General features: G+C 44.1%; 1 protein-coding gene across 2 annotated transcripts in view; it reads left to right on the top strand.

Moving 5' to 3' along the window:
• The first annotated feature begins 253 nt into the window (after positions 1-253).
• LOC139461115 (calpain-5-like) overlaps positions 254-18,672 on the top strand; it is a 35,195-nt gene continuing 16,776 nt past the window's right edge. For both annotated transcript variants that reach the window (XM_071242653.1, XM_071242652.1), the window contains exons 1-6: positions 254-320; positions 9,603-9,761; positions 10,411-10,542; positions 11,244-11,446; positions 14,586-14,775; positions 15,431-15,621. In XM_071242653.1, the coding sequence (XP_071098754.1) occupies positions 9,609-9,761; positions 10,411-10,542; positions 11,244-11,446; positions 14,586-14,775; positions 15,431-15,621 (869 nt within the window). In that variant the 5' untranslated portion in view covers positions 254-320; positions 9,603-9,608. The remainder of the gene's footprint in view (positions 321-9,602; positions 9,762-10,410; positions 10,543-11,243; positions 11,447-14,585; positions 14,776-15,430; positions 15,622-18,672) is intronic.

The following is an 18,672-nucleotide window of genomic DNA, read 5'->3' as shown; positions in this document are numbered from 1 at the left end:
AGTATAGCTGGGTCATGTGTCATAAACTGCCCGTTGTTGCCTTGTCTCAAGTATCAATTCTCGGTCTCTTCTGTCATGCGGGCGAGCAGTCAATAGTATAACGAGCACCTGTAAATATTTAGGCTGTTGCTATACCCCGGGTCGACAATCCACACTTTCAATTCAAGTCGCCTGACCCACACGTCATCTGTATAATCATAATAGCTACAGCCTCGCCACGTGAGAAGTCTCGCGCTGCCACTTCACGCGAGATCTCCCGGCGTGGTTGGTCTGTATCGATATTATAAAGGAGGATTAAAAATCGCACCCGGAGACACTAGGTAGGTAAAATATCTTTGCTTTCAATCACTCTTGTCAGAGTACTATTTACATATTTCAGATTGTAAGTTTATAAACAAAAACGTTTTTTTAAAGCTTGCCAATGTCCATGAGGCACGACCTACCGTATAAATTTTAACGACAGTAATAAGACTTGTGTTTAGTGTCTGCTGATTAGGCACATAGCAACGGAAAGCACGGCTGTCGTATAGAAAACAATCTGTTCTGTACCGAAGGCGACTTACAGCTTGCTGATGCACTTGACACCAGTTTAATTGTTAATTAACCTGAAACTTTATAGTATATAGGTGGTTAACAGTAATCGTTGGGGGGAGTCCCTTACACAGGAGAGATCATCTTCATGATGGAGATATAACGTAAGCAGAATGAACTACAAATGCAAGCTTACAGTCAACTTTTTCTTAACATGTCAGCTCTAAAAAGATTTAATAAGGCGACATGATTCCTTAACATTTTGAACGCTATATAATTGTACAAATTTGAAGACTGAAGGGGTGTTCCTATGATATTGTGTGATGTACGTTTTCCGTAGAGCTGTGTGTAGTGGACGCTACGTACATCTCTAATATCACCGGGGCACGTCCTGCATTTTCTGTCTTGAAAACTAGTACGCTGATACCTTCTAGCTCTATGGCCAAGTTGTGGAAATAGTTGTGAAAATAGTGTGGAAATAGTTGTGGGAAAAGATGTGGAAATAGTGTGGAAATAGTTGTGGGAAAAGATGTGGAAATAGTGTGGAAATAGTTGTTGAAGTAGTTGTGGAAATCTGTCGAAATAGTTGTGGAAATAGTGTGGAAATTATGAGTGAGAGACTTAGAAACTTAGTTACGTGTGATGTGATCACCTGCCCGATTGTCTGGCAGATAGGTTTAAGACTACTTACGTATTCAGTTTTAATATAACGCGTTGTAGATTCTCAAGTTTGCATTATTTGAAATTAATCAAGACGTGATTTGTCTCTTCGTTTTCAATTTCGATTTTTCAATATGTATAATGCCTGAATGCGGGCTGGTAATTTAAAAGACTTGCAGGCAAGACTTAGTGGTCTGCTGTCCGACCGTCTTATTGGGTTTTAAAATTATGTAAAACACTCGGGATGAGTAAATTATTCAGTAACAAAAGTCGGTGGTTTCAGGACAGGCGTGGTGGGGAGGATGCAACTTCTCTGTATACACAGTTGCCTAGCTGTAGACGATTCTAATAAGGATCTTAATAGTAATTAGAACGATCTGACACAACAGAATGCAGAAACACTAATTTATTTCAGTGTTTGCACTCACCCCTACCTTCAGACCCGACACCCTATCCTACCCCCAGACCGACATCCAACCCTACCCCAAAACCCGCCAAGCTATCCTTCCCCCAGACCCGACAAACACACCTACCCCCAGACCCGACAATTACCCCTACCTTCAGATCCGACACTCACCCCTACCCCGAGACCGGACACTCACCCCTACCCCCAGACCCGACACCCACCCCTACCCCCAGACCGACACCCAACCCTACCCCAAAACCCGCCAAGCTATCCTTTCCCCCAGACCCGACAAACACACCTACCCCCAGACCCGACACTTACCCCTACCTTCAGATCCGACACTCACCCCTACCCCCCAGACCCGACACCCACCCCTACCCCCAGACCGACACCCAACCCTACCCCAAATCCCGCCAAGCTATCCTTTCCCCCAGACCCGACAAACACACCTACCCCCAGACCCGACACTTACCCCTTCCTTCAGATCCGACACTCACCCCTACCCCGAGACCGGACACTCACCCCTACCCCCAGACCCGACACCCACCCCTACCCCCAGACCCGAGACCCACCCCTACCCCCAGAACCGACACCCACCTCTATCCCCAGACCCGACACTCACCTCTACCCCCACACCCGACACCAAACCCTAGACCCCAGACCCGACACCCAACCCTACCCTCAGACCCGACACCAAACCATAGCCCCAACCCGACACCCAGCCCGACACCCAACCCTAACCCCAACCCGACACACACACACCCAACCCGACACACACTCCTTCCCCAAACCCGACAACCACCCTACCACAACACGCTACACCCACTCCTACCCCCAGACCCGAAACCAAACCCTATCCCCAGACCTGACACCCAACCTACCCCCAGCCCGACACCAGACACCAGACACGGCACCCAGCCCAACACCCACCCCAGCCCGACACCAGACACGGCCCCCAGCCCTACCCCCAACCCGACACCAGACCTATCTTCCAACAGCAGCCATCCACCCGACACCCGACTGGCGTCCATGCTGTTAATCAGCGATCGCTCTATTATGTACATATATTTTCCCAGTTATGGATTTCTTTGTTCGTTCACACCTGAGTCCGTGAATATCCTGCTATAGAGTTACCGCTGTAGAAGTATCCAGCCACAGATACAATATAATCGATTCCACCTCATCGATGTTTTCTGACCAATTGAATACTTAGACCAGGGGGAATATAAGTCACGTGATATGTCGATAAGACTCTCGGGGTTTTGTTAGACGTTGATGGATTGTGAAATGTTTAGAGGTGAAATGAAATATATCAACATATGTGACAGAAATAGTGTCACTGTAAGCCTTGTAGCATTCCTGCAACTTGACACACTAAGTATAGATTTTTCTTATAAGTATCAAAAGATCGACAAGGCTATTTTTCTTTTTCTTTGTGCAAACACGCTTTGTTAGGAGGACGCGCGTACGGCATGGTGATCAATATAACTGACAGGTCGACAATGGACCTTCTTTTCCTCCACAACAAAAACGTAAACAGGTCGGATTTTTGTATTTCCTGGTGGGTAACTCATGGATCCAGATATACTACGTATTTGTGTAAACCTCGTAAGTTATGAACGTCTAGGGCTTTCCTCAAGTCGGGTGTTCCGCGGACAATTAGGTGACATTTGAATACTTGAACACTTGCTTAAACTCAAACACACAGACTACTGTCCGCGCAGAGAAGTACGGGTCGTTCTGTGGAGATAAATCCAGTGTACATTTAGTTTGAACTTAACGCAGTGGAACGACTGACATAGCATTAACTTTCTTCCTATTATACACGTATAGTGTATCAAGCTTCCTGTTATATATTCATAGTGTATCATACCCCCTCTTTAACAGGCAGCCTAGTGGTTAAAGCCGTGATATTGCTTGAATATTGCTAAGTGCGGCGTAAAACCATACTCACTCACTATGTCTCCTCTTAACAGGGGCCGTGAGGTAACCTAGTAGTTGAAACGCTCGCTCGTCACGCAAAAGACCCGGTTTCCCCACATGGGTACAATGTGTGAAGCCTATTCTGATGTTCCCTGCCGTGATGTTGCTGGAATATTGCTAAAGGCGGCGTAAAATCCTACTCACTCACTCACTATGCCTCCTCTTAACAGGGGCGGTGGGGTAGCCTTGTGGTTAAATCGCGCGCTCGTCACGCCAAAGATCCGGGTTCTATTCCCCACATGCTTACATTGTTTGAAATTCATTTCTGGTGCCCCCCTCTGGAATATTGCTAAAAGCGGCGTAAAACCATACTCACTCACTTCTATCAACAAATACGGTAATCAACGCGGAACATTAAGGGACTTTTCATTTATTACAGGTGTGTATGCGCTGCACTGCTGAAAATAATGACCCGCCCCTTGTGACTGTCATATTTTGGATGACCTCCCATGTCCCTGTACATTTTTTTCACGACTCCCTAAAAAGACAAAATGAAAAAGCTCTCTTATATTATATAATGTTCACACTTCTGTGTATGGAAGTAAGACTATATCATCTGCAAACCGACGCTTGCTTCTGTGGCGCTTATTACGTATATGTTACAGTCAATGTTCAAATTGTGATTCACTTAGGCAATTTACAAAATGCCTACATATGTCAGTCATTTTACAAATTGACTAAAACATCACACACACACACACACACACACACACACACACACACACACACACACACACACACAGCATTAAACTATATGGATCATTATCATAATGAAATGAGTGAGTGAGTATGGTTTTACGCCGCCTTTAGCAATATTCCAGCAATATCACGGCGTGGGACACCAGAAATGGGCTTCAAACATTGTGTCCATGTCGGGAATCGAACCCGGGTCTTCGGCGTGACGAGCGAACGCTTTAACCTCTAGGCTACCCGACCGCCCTCATAATGAAATGAATGGAAAAATAATTGTAAAATGACTGAAATATTTAGGCGTTTTGTTAATTGCTTAAGTGAAAATTACATTGACTGTAACGTTATTACGCCGACATCATTAGGACATTTGTTAAGAGTTCAGTATTAAAACTCTCACAGCATTAGTGTTTTGGGTCCATAAATCCGTCATTTTGTCCTGATTTACGAATTCTGATACTAATCTTATTTGTTTGTATTAATGACCAACAAACTGCAACAACCTCTTAAGCTGATAGAGTAGGCGTGAGTTGACCCTTCAGCAGCGGGGTACACACACAGCCATATCCAGAACGCCGTGTTATGTAAGCTAAGGCCGGGATTAGAACTACCGACTTAAGGATTAGAGCAGACTTGCACAAGTCTCTTAGGCAATAATTATTAGTATAAATCATAATTTCTAGATTATGTACATAATAATAACAAATTGTCCCCATACGAGACTGGAGTCCTTAGATTATTGCCTGTTAGGAGGTCGAATAGAATATCACTCATCCATAGACTTTTCTTTCAGTACAGCCTTGGAGCAAGGCTAGGGCCCTGGTCGCGTCAGTCTGTGTGTATTAGTGCCTGTATTACCCTCTGATAATCCGCCTAAGCCACAACTGTAATACTGTTATTGAATATGTACAGCATGACAACATGTATATTGTAGAGGACACGTGGACCGAGGTGGTCGAATCAGTCGTAGTAGAGAAGGCGTCTCCATTGGTGCTTTCCTTGAAGATCCAGGGTAGAATAGGTCTTCAGCAACCCATGCTTGCCGTAAAACGCGACTATGCTTGTCGTAAGAGGCGACTAACGGGATTGGGTGGTCAGGCTCGCTGACTTGGTTGATGCATGTCATCGTATCCCAATTGCGTGGATCGAGGCTCGTGATGTCAATTATCTTGTCCAGACTCGATTATTTACAGACCGCCATCATATAGCTGGAATATTGCTGAGTGCGGCGTTAAACAACAAACTGCACGTGTAATACAGACATCGCATCTCTTCATAATGGTTCCATACAGCCACTCACTGAGTCTATGTCGTGCACTGAATCATGACGGCAGTGGCCAATGATACCAGGTCATCTCGCACTTTCTCAATATATCACTGTGTTGTGTAGCCACGAGAGGACGACGACGACGACATCGCCATGAACAAGTTCACAGCAGACATCCAGGTACAGGGACGTGCGTGACGTCACAAAGACACTAACTCTCTCGTGGTTTGCGTTAAACTAACCGCGCCCTACTGTCCAGCACGTGACATCACTACCCACAATACAGACACGTGCACGTGTGGTTTCATTCTGTTTGTTTTGTGATTTGGTGCACGTGGTTGTTTATTATTGTTATTGTTATTATTATTATTGAAATAAATGCAGCTTAGAGGGCTTGTTGGATCCTGGCACAGTCAAACCGGTTAGGTTTTTCATCAGCTCAGGGCTCTTGCGAATGGGACTTCTCCCAGGAAGCGCTGCCTTGTCAAACAACGCCCAGAACTTCTCGGAGAATGTGAAGACTCCCCAAAACTGCAGCCTTCTGCATTTAGAAGGGCTGTATTCCTGGCAGCAAACCAGGGTACTCTCCCAATGTCAGCCAGCAGAATGGGAGGTACCGTGCCTAAGGCACCGAGAACAATGGGGAGTCGGACAACTTAATACTTGGGATGCAAGCGTGACGTTTCGTAAGCGAGGTCCGCATAATTTCCATGTATTTCCTGGATCTTGTCAATCACATTAGTGTCAAAAGGGACAGAGGATTCAATTATATAAATGATTTCATTGGATTTATCAAAACAGGACAAGATCAGAATTGTTGGCCTGCTTCCTATCATCTTCCCGAGGCAATCGTGTCCACTCGTCTACATCCAAGCCTAGTTTCTACTTTGATTAAAAGGCTAGTTGACGCTCTTGACTAGCGAAGATGACTTCCTTTAGGCGTGGTGGAATTTATGAAACTTTGGTTTTAGAAATCCCGATTTACCCTAATTATCATAATTATGTTGGTCAACAACATTGCGGTTTGAGGGTTTCACCAGCTTGCAAAGGTCTAAGACATGTATTTATTCGGGCTTTCTTCCACCTGCAAGTTAATTATAACACGTCTTGATATACTATTCTAGGCGGCATTAACCACAAGTCACTCACTATTTCATGTCAGTCACTTGGATGTTATAGAGCATAGTGAGGTCAACGGTCAGGACACTGTGAAGGTGTGGTTCGTGTACACCAAGATACGGCCATGTTGTTTCTATAGGACACCTTGAGCTGAAGGTTGCTCTGTATCGAGAACGAGACAATAGCGCCAAGATAGCTTTGTGGAAAGGCGCCTTGTGTTCAGTGTGAAAGTAGTAGAGAAATAAGGGTGTAATATAAACTACACCCACCCTTGTACACTAATTTGTTTGTTTGTTGTTTAACGCCGCTCTCAGCAATACACCATCTATTTGACGGCGGTCTGTAAGTAATCGAGGCTGGACCAGACAATCCAGTGATTGACATCATGAGCATCGATCCACGCAATTAGGATACGATGACATGCATCAACCAAGTCAGAGAGCCTGAACACCCGATCCCGTTAGTCGTCTCTAACGACAAGCACAGTCGCCTTTTACGGCAAGCATGTGTTGCTGAAGACCTATTCTACCCGGATCTCCACGGGTGGTGTGCCCCATTACTCCTTGTGACGGTAATAGAAATGTGTAATCGAGCCGGGTCGAACATACCTTTACTTCAGAGGAACCCGGAAGCCCCAGACCTCGACATGGGGGAGAGGTGAGGGGTTGTTGACGGGTAGTGTGGGTCAACATTCATTTCTCTGTCCACACCACTCAAGGTCGAGATATGTGTATTTAGATATATGATTTATCACCTCCCTGTGAACAGGTCCGTGGGCACACCGAGACACGCGGGGTAAATTAATGTATGTGTATTGATACTAGCAAAGAATCGCTATAAAGAGTCTTTGGCAAACATTGAAGCGATACATTACCATAACACTGTTATATGGAGGAGCGTTTGCCGCGCCGTCATTGTTGTAAAGACCGCGTGTTCTGTGTGTGAACTGGTGCCCCATGGAGCACCGATATCAGGCAGGGTGGGGACAGAAAGCTTACAATTACCATATAGACATCGCAATAAAACACAAATATCTCAAATAGTGGCAGCATACAGAACATATTCAATGTTTATATAGAAGAGATATTCAGATTGCGTTTATGTCCAGTCGTAAGTATAAACTCCATACGTGTCAGATGTTCCCCCTGGTTGAAACACCATTTATAGCAGACTGAATGTAAATATTACATTTCACCTGACAGAAGACTATATGTAAATATTACATTTCGCCTGGTATATTACTAAATGTAAATATTACATTTCACCTGACAGAAGACCATATGTTAATATTACATTTCACCTGGTATATGACTATATATAGATATTACATTTCAACTGACAGAAGACTATATGTAAATATTACATTTCACCTGGTATATGACTATATGTAAATATTACATTTCAACTGACAGAAGACTGCCTGTAAATATTACATTGCACCTGGTATATGACTATATGTAAATATTACATTTCACCTGGTATATGACTATATGTAAATATTACATTTCGCCTTGTATTAGACTATATGTAAATATTACATTCCAACTGACAGAGGATTATATGTATATATTACATTTAAACTGGTATATGACTATATATAGATATTACATTTCAACTGACAGAAGACTATATGTAAATATTACATTTCACCTGGTATATGACTATATGTAAATATTACATTTCAACTGACAGAAGACTGCCTGTAAATATTACATTGCACCTGGTATATGACTATATGTAAATATTACATTTCACCTGGTATATGACTATATGTAAATATTACATTTCGCCTTGTATTAGACTATATGTAAATATTACATTCCAACTGACAGAGGATTATATGTATATATTACATTTAAACTTGTATATGACTATATATAGATATTACATTTCAACTGACAGAAGACTATATGTAAATATTACATTTCACCTGGTATATGACTCTATGTTTATTACATTTCCCCCAACAGAAGACTGTATGCATATTTTACATTTCAACTCACAAATGATTGAACGCATATGTTATCTATCACCTGATATGTATATATTACATTTAAACTGGAAAATGGCGTTATATATATTACATTTCCCCTGACAGAAGACTGAACGTATCATATGACATTTCCCTAGACATATGAATACAGGTACTAGTATACATTCTACCTGACAGAAGACTATAGGAATAAAATATTTTTTCTAGTCACAGATAACTACAGATATAAATTATATTTAACCTGACTGAAGACTGTTTTTTCCTCTGCCAAGATACTACAGATGTGTGCTGTATTTCTGTTTACAGAAGACTTTAGGCATTTACTTTTCCGAGAAAGCCTTTAACAATACTACAGATATATGGTATGTATCCCTGACAAAAACAGTTTATATTTGCTATATATCCCTGACAAAAGACAGTTATGTATATCATGTGTCATATGTCCCTGATAGAAGAATGTTAATGATAGATTTGTGAAGGTTACATTTACAGGGAAAGTGTAACTATAGCGACGAGTATTCTTCCATGTATCCCACAGGGTAAGTATTACAACAGTAACGTTTATGCTTCCATGTACCCATTTGAGGAAGTGTTGCCATAGTGACTTTTATGCTTCCATGTACCCCACAGAGGAAGTATTGCCATAGTGACGTTTATGCTTCCATGTACCCCACAAAGGAAGTGTTGCCATAGTGACGTTTATGCTTCCATGCACATCACAGAGGAAGTGTTGGCATAGCGACGTTTATGCTTCCATGTACCCATTAGAGGAAAGTGTTGCCAAAGTGACGTTTATGCTTCCATGTACCCCACAGAGGAAGTGTTGCCATAGTGACGTTTATGCTTGCATGTACCTCACAGAGGAAGTGTTGCCATAGTGACGTTTATCCTTCTATGTACCCATTAGAGGAAGTGTTGCCAAAGTGACGTTTATGCTTCTATGTACCCCACAGAGGAAGATGCCCTCCAACTTCCGGGGTCAAGGCTACTCCAAGCTCAAGAAGGCTTGTCTGAAGAAAGGTGAACTGTTCGAGGACCCGGAGTTCCCAGCCAACAATAAGTCCCTCTTCTTCAGCAAGATCGACAATGACGTAGTATGGATGAGGCCAAAGGTCAGATTGTTTTACCAAGGTCAAGGTTATACCCCGAGACAAGTTAACATAGTCGTACTCGTGCCTTTACATCTTAAACAACTAGTTATTCACAGTGTTATCACAAATCTTCTATTTCTGTTTGATGTTTTCCATGTTCCCGCGGCGAAGGGATTAACTGACTATGAAGGCCCAGTTCCCTCCCTTGCCGAATAGGCTGGAATTTCCACCAGTGGCTATTACGATTTATGTCCCTTCCATGTCCCTCCTATTGACCAATAAGATTCCTTCGCTCATTTCGCATGCATTTGCTTCAAACAAAATGGCGGCGCCCAAGATAATAGTGTAATAAAACGGGTCTTACCCCACGAAGTGCATTAAATCACTCAAGCACCTTGATTCAAAACATAAAAAGATTTGCAAAATACCTGTCGACGCCAAGTTTGCGGTACACATGCTTTGCAAAGCCTGCAATCGACCGAAATCTGGTGGGTAAAATCCATGATGTTTACGAACCGGATGTCTAGTTCGTTACGCGATTTTGATTGGAATATGCACTTGTTCGTCCAGCCAAAATGTAACTCATTATGGACCAGCATCACACCATGCATATCACTGCTAGTGCTGTAATATGTCATGTCATTGAAGACCGCTGTCTTTACTCTAACAGGAGCTGTGTAAAGTCCCGCGCCTGGTGGTGGAGGGGGTGAGCTGTGATGACCTCAACCAGGGCAGTCTCGGCAACTCCTGGTTCGTCAACGCCTGCACCAGCCTTGCCCAGGAGCCCAAGATGTGGCAGAGGGTAAGTGGAGGCGTTATAACGAGAAACTACAGGTACTAGAGCGGCGGTATAACGACAGCTGATAAAATGAGTGAGTTGGGTTTAACGTCGCTTTGAACAGTCTTCCAGTTATGCCACAGCGTGTCAGTTTTATGTTGAAGGAAAGCCTGATTCAGGTTGCACGTGTCAATCTTTAATGCTTCAGTGAAACGAAAGAGCACGGTTATGGTGCTAGCAAACCTAGAAACATTATCGGAGCGACCCGGGATTCGAAGTAACAATCATAAGTTTTCTGACGTGCCCAAGGAATGCACGCCGAATTTGCGGCGCCTTTGACTACTAGGCCACCCGTGCCACCAGAGCTGATAGAGTGAGTGAGTGAGTGAGTTTGGTTTAACGCCGCTTTTAACAGTATTCCAGTTATATCGCGGCGTGTCAGCTTAATGTGGGAAGAAAGCCACCAGAGCTGATAGAGTGGCATGCCTGTTAAATGTGTTGATCTGTCTGTGACATGAGTGAGCGAGTATGGTTTTACTCCGCTTTTAGCAATATTCCAGCAATATCACGGCAGGAACACCAGAAATGGGCTTTACACGTTGTACCCATGTCGGGAATCGAACCCGGGTCTTCGGCGTGACGAGCGAACGCTTTAACCAGTAGACTACCCGACCGCCCCGTCTGTTACATGAGTTCTGTTACAGGATCTGTTACACTTGTTACAGGTGGTCGTGGATCACCGGACGCAGGAGTGGAGTGACAAGAACGAGTATGCCGGCATCTTCCGCTTCCAGTTCTGGAGGTTCGGCGACTGGGTGGACGTGGTCGTGGACGACAGACTCCCCACCAAGGACGGCAAGCTCATCTTCTGTCACTCCAAGTCAAGAAACGAGTTCTGGTCCGCGCTGCTCGAGAAGGCATATGCCAAGTGAGTTTGTCAGTATTGCATTAAGACGCACACCAAATGAGTTTGATCGTATTATATGAAGTCGTACGCCAAGTGAGAATGTCAATGTTCGACAAGACGTACGCCAAGTGAATCTGACTGTATTACATTAAGATGTACACCAGGTTGGACACACTGTATATGGTTCCCAGAGTTTGCTGGGGGTCAGGTTTTGATGATGTAAGAAGATTCCAACAAATAAATATAATATTATTAAAATATGCCAGAACACGATGATTGGGTAATCCCTCTAGGACCTCACTGTCTTGATGATCGGACAGAGGATTGGACACGATGTCCACGAGCTTGAAAACCTCAGTTTGGATGTATCGTGACAGATATCACATCATTATCAGAGAGCACATCAATATTTGCTATTGAGGATAACTGAACCCACTTCAAACGCACGTCAAAGACGTCATTTGGCGGCCGAAGAATTGGGCAGATGGATGTGATGGCATCACGTGGATCACATACGCGGTACTGAGAGTTGTTATGAGCAAGGAGTTTGTTTTCGTAATTTTCTGTCGTTTCAGTCTTGGTCAGATACTCTCGTTATAAAGGGTTATCTGAATGATTATTGGTCACATGTTGTTTGTTAGCATTGTGTGGTACATAGCAACGGACCAATGTTCATTAAATATGTCTGCACTCAAAACTTTCTTTGGCTATTTCAACAGATGCACACAATTTAACGTATTACATTTTAAAGTAGTGCTCCTTAACAAATTTTGAGTAGTATATGTCGTCCGGGGCGTTCAACCTTATCAGGTGTGGTCACAACCATTTCTTGACGTGTTTATGATTTAATGCTACCGTGTGTTGTGGGTAGAACACTCGGCACACGATCGTCACTGTCCATCATTGTCTAGCTGTGCTGCTGTGATTTCCAGGCACCACGTGTTTTGCATAACTTCTCATTGGACACACATTCAACACTTCGTGAGTTGTGAAGTACCCAAGGAGAGCGAGCGAGTATGGTTTTACTCCGCTTTTAGCAATATTCCAGCAATATCATGGCGGGGGGCACCAGAAATGGGCTTCACACATTGTACCCATGTCGGGAATCGTACACGGGTTTTCCGCGTGACGAGCGAGAGCTTTAGCCATTAGGCTACCCGACCGCCCCTCATGAGTTGTGAAGTACCCGAGGAGAGCGAGCGAGTGAGTATGGTTTTACTCCGCTTTTAGCAATATTCCAGCAATATCATGGCGGGGGGCACCAGAAATGTGGCTTCACATATTGTACCCATGTGGGAAATCGAACCCGGGTCTTCCGAGTGACGAGCGAACGCTTTAGCCATTAGGCTACCCGACCGCCCCCGAGGAGAGCGATGACAGACTCAGTAGTACACGGCGAACACCAGGATGAGAAACATAAACACTGTTGCCAAGCAGAAGCTTCACATGTTTACGTCGCCTTAGCGACGGTTGTGTTATTGTCGTGGTGTATTCATTGTTGTCAGCTGACAAGCGAGCTATAATACAAATATGGGTGGAGGGAGCGTTTCAATAATTACTCAGCTCCTTATTTCCGCACGGCGGTCGTTTTCACAATAGAATACAGGCATCCCTGAGATGTTAATAGTCTATAATGGACCAACACTATTCACACCGCACGTGCGCTTATTATGAATCATTTAAATACATGAGACAAGACTGATGCATTGAAACGGATAGAAAGTAGTTCAGTGTAGGTAATTGTTGAGGATTGCGATGTTGGTGGTAGACTGACGAGTGTGGCGGGTAGTTCAGTGTAGATAAGGCTGGGAGTCTGGTATGTTGGTGGTAGACTGGCGAGTGTGGCGGGTAGTTCAGTGTAGATAAGGCTGGGAGTCTGGTATGTTGGTGGTAGACTGGCGAGTGTGGCGGGTAGTTCAGTGTAGATAAGGCTGGGAGTCTGGAATGTTGGTGGTAGACTGACGAGTGTGGCGGGTAGTTCAGTGTAGATAACAGTCGGAATCTGGTATGTTGGAGGTATATTGGCGAGTGTGGCGGGTAGTTCAGTTTAGATAAGGCTCGGAGTCTGGTATGTTGGTGGTAGACTGGCGAGTGTGGCGGGTTGTTCAGTGTAGATAACGTTCGGAGTCTGGTATGTTGGTGGTAGAAGACTGGCGAGTGTGGCGGGTAGTTCAGTATTGTTAATGAAGCTGTGGCGATTTCAAGTGTTAGTCATCTTTGATCAATTTCAAAGTAGACACAATTTATGGATAACTACTTCTTTTTTACTGAAAAGGCGACGTATAAGAATCTATACAGAAAAGTCACCTTCACAGTAAATACAGAAGTTGTCATCCATAAATTGTGTAAATAATTCCTATCAAACAATTTGATGGATTTGCCGATCATTAAAAAGTTATTATATAGATTCGTAAAATAGATACTGAGGTAGAGTAATAACTGTACACTGTGTTATTATACACATACATCATATTTCAAAGTCGTAAGTAGACGCGGCGATGAATGCTGTAATTGTCCTTCTTAAAGTACTTTATTCGTGATGCTCTGAAACTTTACAATGCCACGATCCTCGCACGGCCAACTGTAAAAAACGCGGATGTGTGTTTGATGTTTGTTATTTAAAGCCGCACTGAGCAATATTCCAGCTATATGTCTGCGGTCTGTGAATAATCGAGTCTGGACCAGACAATCCAGTGATTGACATCATGAGCATCGATCCACGCAAATGGGATCGTGACATGCATCAGCCAAGTCAGCGAGTCTGACCACCCGATCCCGTTAGTCGCTTTTTACGACAAGCATGAGTTGCTGAAGACCAATTCTAACCCGGAATCTTCACGGGATTTAAAACTCACGGACTTGACATAGTCAGGTAAACGATAAACGTTTTGAGATGCTTGTTTTGTTTGTCTGTGCACTACTGGTGTTTTGTGAAAAATATTTTTTCTCTCTCTGGAGTAGTATGTTAGTAGCAGATTACAGTTGTATAGGGCTACCGGCGTCCCCATTCGAATGACCAGCTGATGTCCAAAATATTCCCGACCGCACGTAATGTTATTATATAATGTGTGATAAAAGTGTGTTGTTATTAAACGGATGATGTGTTGATGGGTGAGTGATAAACTCGTATAGTCACTTGTGTGTTGTGTTCCTAACACAGGCTTTACGGGGACTACGAGTCGCTGAATTTCGGATATGTGGCTGACGCTCTGGTAGACTTCACCGGTGGCGTGTCGGAGAAGCTGGAGACGTCCACGTTGTTCCTGGACAAGCCGGAGAACATGCAGGAATTGTTCAACAAGCTGTCCGACGCCTCGGAGAACAGTGCACTCATCAACGCCAAGATAGAGGTATGCTGCTTCAGTGCATGCATGCGTGACGTGCTTCAGTGGGTGTATGACGCCATGTGCTGTTTTGCGTGTATGACGCCATGTGCTTCAGTGCGTGTTTGACAACATGTACTTCAGTGCGTGCATGACGTCATGTGTTTCAGTGTGTGTATGACGCCATGTGCTGCAGTGCGCGTATGACGTCATGTGTTTCAGTGCGTGTGTGAAGTCATGTGATGCAGTACGTGTATGACGGCACGTGCTGCAGTGCGCGTATGACGTCGTGTGCTTCAGTGCTTGTGTGTGAAATCATTGCTGCAGTGCGTGTATGACGTCATGTGCTGCAGTGCATGTAAGACGTCATGTGTAACAGCATATGCGTAGGACGTCACATATTTCAGTGAGTCAGATGTTTCAGTGTATATGACATCCCATGTTTCAGTTTGCGTAGGACGTCACATATTACAGTATACGGAGTCACATGTTTCTTAGTATGTGACACCCCGTGTTTCAGTGTGTCTATGGCGGTGTTTCAGTGTACGGACTCGCATGTTTCTGTGTATGTGACATCCCATGTTTCAGTGTGCGTAGGACTTCACATATTACAGTATACGGAGTCAGATGTTTCTGTGTATGTGACATCCCATGTTTGAGTGTGCCTATGGCGGTGTTTCAGTGTACGGAAGACGCGGTGGGACAGGAGGCGGCGGACGGTCTTGTCCTGGGTCTGGGGTACAACGTGACGGCCGTCAAGCTGGTGCAGGTCAGCCGCAGCCTTCAAGGGGCCGTGGGGTCAGACAAGCTGCTGCTGCTGCGTCTCTTTAACCCGTGGGGGGACAAGGAATGGACAGGAGCCTGGTCCGACTCGTGAGTGCACCTTTATACCACACGCCCTTCCGTTTGATCGCGACCGCCTCCGTGGTCTAGTGGTAGAGCGTCCGCCCGGAGAGCGGAAGGTCCGGGGTTCGATTCCCGGTCGCGTCATACCAAAAGACGTTAAAAGATGGTACTTGTTGTTACCCTGTCAGGCGCTCGGCATCAAGTGGCTAAAACAAGGACTGGTCGGCTCGAAGTCAGTATACTGTGCCTGAGTTGGGTATTCATGTTAAACTGCGGCACGGTATCTCAGTGTGCTAGCACTATAAATCGGCATCAGTCCGGACTAGTACAAGCAGCCACACACACACGTGCATGCACGTTGCTATATAAGTGCAATAATCTTGGACGCGACGTTAAACCGAATTTCACCTCACCTCACCCCTTTGATCGCATATGTCGCTTGTCTGTTTGCATGGTGTGGACACTGAGTGTGCTCAGCAACCATGTATACTTTGTGTTTGATGTGTAGATTGATATCCCTATTGTGTCTCTGTTGTAAAGTGTCCGTGTTACTGGGTGGTTATAGGTGTTCTATGCGTGTCGTAGAGCAATAACCTTGCCATGTCACTATGTATAACTACCTCACAAGAAACATGCACGCACACTCTTGTCAGTGAAGCAATATGATCAGATGTTGACTTGTTTTTGTTGATTTGTTAGTTCCTGTCATGTAAATCTATATGTCTACGTGTAAACAGTGACGTCACGAGCGTGCAGCTCCGTGCACATGAGAACAGAACTCTGTAGATGTCCTCGTTTTTTTCTGTTTCAGGAAGTTCTATAGATATCGGTTTGTGTTCTACTTTCCGTTAAACGTTTGTTTTCTCTACGCAGACCGAGGCATTGTAGATATTTTTGACACAGCCTCAGCGCTAACGCTTTGCCAATGATTAGTAGCGCGCTTGGACGCAATGACATCGACTCTAACAATACAACGCTTTGCCGAACTATAGTCGAACCTCGTTCTGTCGAACTTGGATGTGTCCCGGTTGTCTCGAGCTCATTTGGAACACCAAAGTATCCAAATTAAGCCTGAAATTCCCCTGATGTCTCGAAGCCTTGACAACTCGAACTTTACCCCAGATCGCTGCGAGTTCGTGAGTAAGTGAGTTTGGTTTTACGACGCTTTCAGCAATATTCCAGCAATATCACGACTGAAAAACCACAAATGGGTTTCACACACTGTAACCATGTCGGGAATCGAATCCGGGTCTTCGGCGTGATGAGCGAACGCTTTAACCACAAGGCTATCCGACCGCCCCTCCCCGCAAGTTCGACACAACGAGGTTCGAGTCTACTTTCGATTGCAGCAATACAATAATTAGACGTAAACAACTGATTGTAGCTATTCAAATCTTGTACGTACTATCTTAGTTTGTAGCAATACAACATTTGGAAGTAGTACCTCTGATTGTAGCAATACGACGCTTAGACATAACACCTTCGAGTGTAGTAGTACAGAAACTTCTACGTGACCCCATAGCAATACAGGGCTTGGACGTGACCCCTTCAGAATGTAGTAAAATAACGTTTAGAGATGAATCTTTGAGACTGTAGCAATACAATGCTTGGACGTGACCCCTTCAGAATGTAGAAATACAACGTTTGAAGATAAACCCTTGAGACTGTAGCAATACAATACTTGGACGTGACCCCTTCAGAATGTAGCAATACAACGTTTAGAGATTAACCTTTGAGACTGAAGCTGAACAATGCTTGGACGTGACCCCTTCAGAATGTAGTAATACAACGTTTGAAGATGAACCTTTGAGACTGTAGCAATACAATGGTTGGACGTGACCCCTTCAGAATGTAGTAATACAACGTTTGAAGATGAACCTTTGAGACTGTAGCAAAACAGGGCTTGGACGTGACCCCTTCAGAATGTAGTAATACAACGTTTAGAGATTAACCTTTGAGACTGTAGCAATACAATGCTTGGACGTGACCCCGTCAGAATGTAGTAAAACAACGTTTAGAGATGAATCTTTGAGACTGTAGCAATACAATGCTTGGACGTGACCCATTCAGAATGTAGTAATACAACGTTTGGATATCAACCTTTGAGACTGTAGCAATACAATACTTGGAGGTTACCCCTTCAGAATGTAGTAATACAACGTTTGGGGACTGTAGCAATACAGGGTTGGCAGTGACCCCTTCAGAATATAGCAATGTAACACATGGACGTCATCACATGAGAATCTTTAGAATGTATCAATACAATGTTTGGAGGAAAATAGCAATAATGGGCTTGAGCATAACCCCTTCAGATATTACCAATACAAGGGAGTCTAGTAGAGTACGTAAACTAGTGTACGTCTCTCAGTGTGTATCATGACATCTGTGGGCGTTATCTCAGCTTTGGAATGCTATGAACGCCATGAAAGGCTGTGACAGCAATGCTTGCCATGGAGTGTCGTGTATCTACAGTACTCGCTTAATGAACTTGTGAATGCTTCAGACTAGACTTTTGTTTGTTTGTTTGTTTGTTTGTTTGTTTGTTTGTTTGTGCGCCGCACTCAGGTACATGATATGTTGTCTGTAAATAATCGAGTCTGGACGAGACACTCCAGTGATTGGCATCATGAGTATCGATCCACGCAGTTGGGATACGATGACATGCATCAACCAAGTCAGCGAGCCTGACCACCCGATCCCGTTAGTCGCCTCTTACGACAAGCATAGTGGCCTTTTACGGCAAGCGTGGGTTTTTGAAGACCTATTCTACCCCGGATCTTCACTAATAATAATGTCATGCAACTATACATGTACTAACGGTACAGGAATATCATTTGGCAGTAATTTTGATATTATAGTTTTTCAAACATTAAGCTTGTTCAATCGAATACCAATTTTAATAAAATAAAAGAAATGTGCTACAAATCTCCGCTATGATGAGTTCAGTGATGTCGCTGACGCCAGAACACTGTCAGGCTGTTGAGTTTGCCTCCCATGTTTTCAGTTCACAAAGCTTTTGAGGCAATGATGCATGTAACTCAGTACCATGCAGTTGAAATTACCTCCCCTGTGTTGCAG

Source organism: Haliotis cracherodii, unplaced genomic scaffold (genome assembly GCF_022045235.1).
Source record: "Haliotis cracherodii isolate W230 unplaced genomic scaffold, xgHalCrac1.p SCAF_14, whole genome shotgun sequence".
Classification (NCBI taxonomy): Eukaryota; Metazoa; Mollusca; class Gastropoda; order Lepetellida; family Haliotidae; genus Haliotis; species Haliotis cracherodii.
The sequence above is the reverse complement of the archived record's forward strand: the minus strand, read 5'-3'. Positions and strand labels throughout refer to the sequence as shown.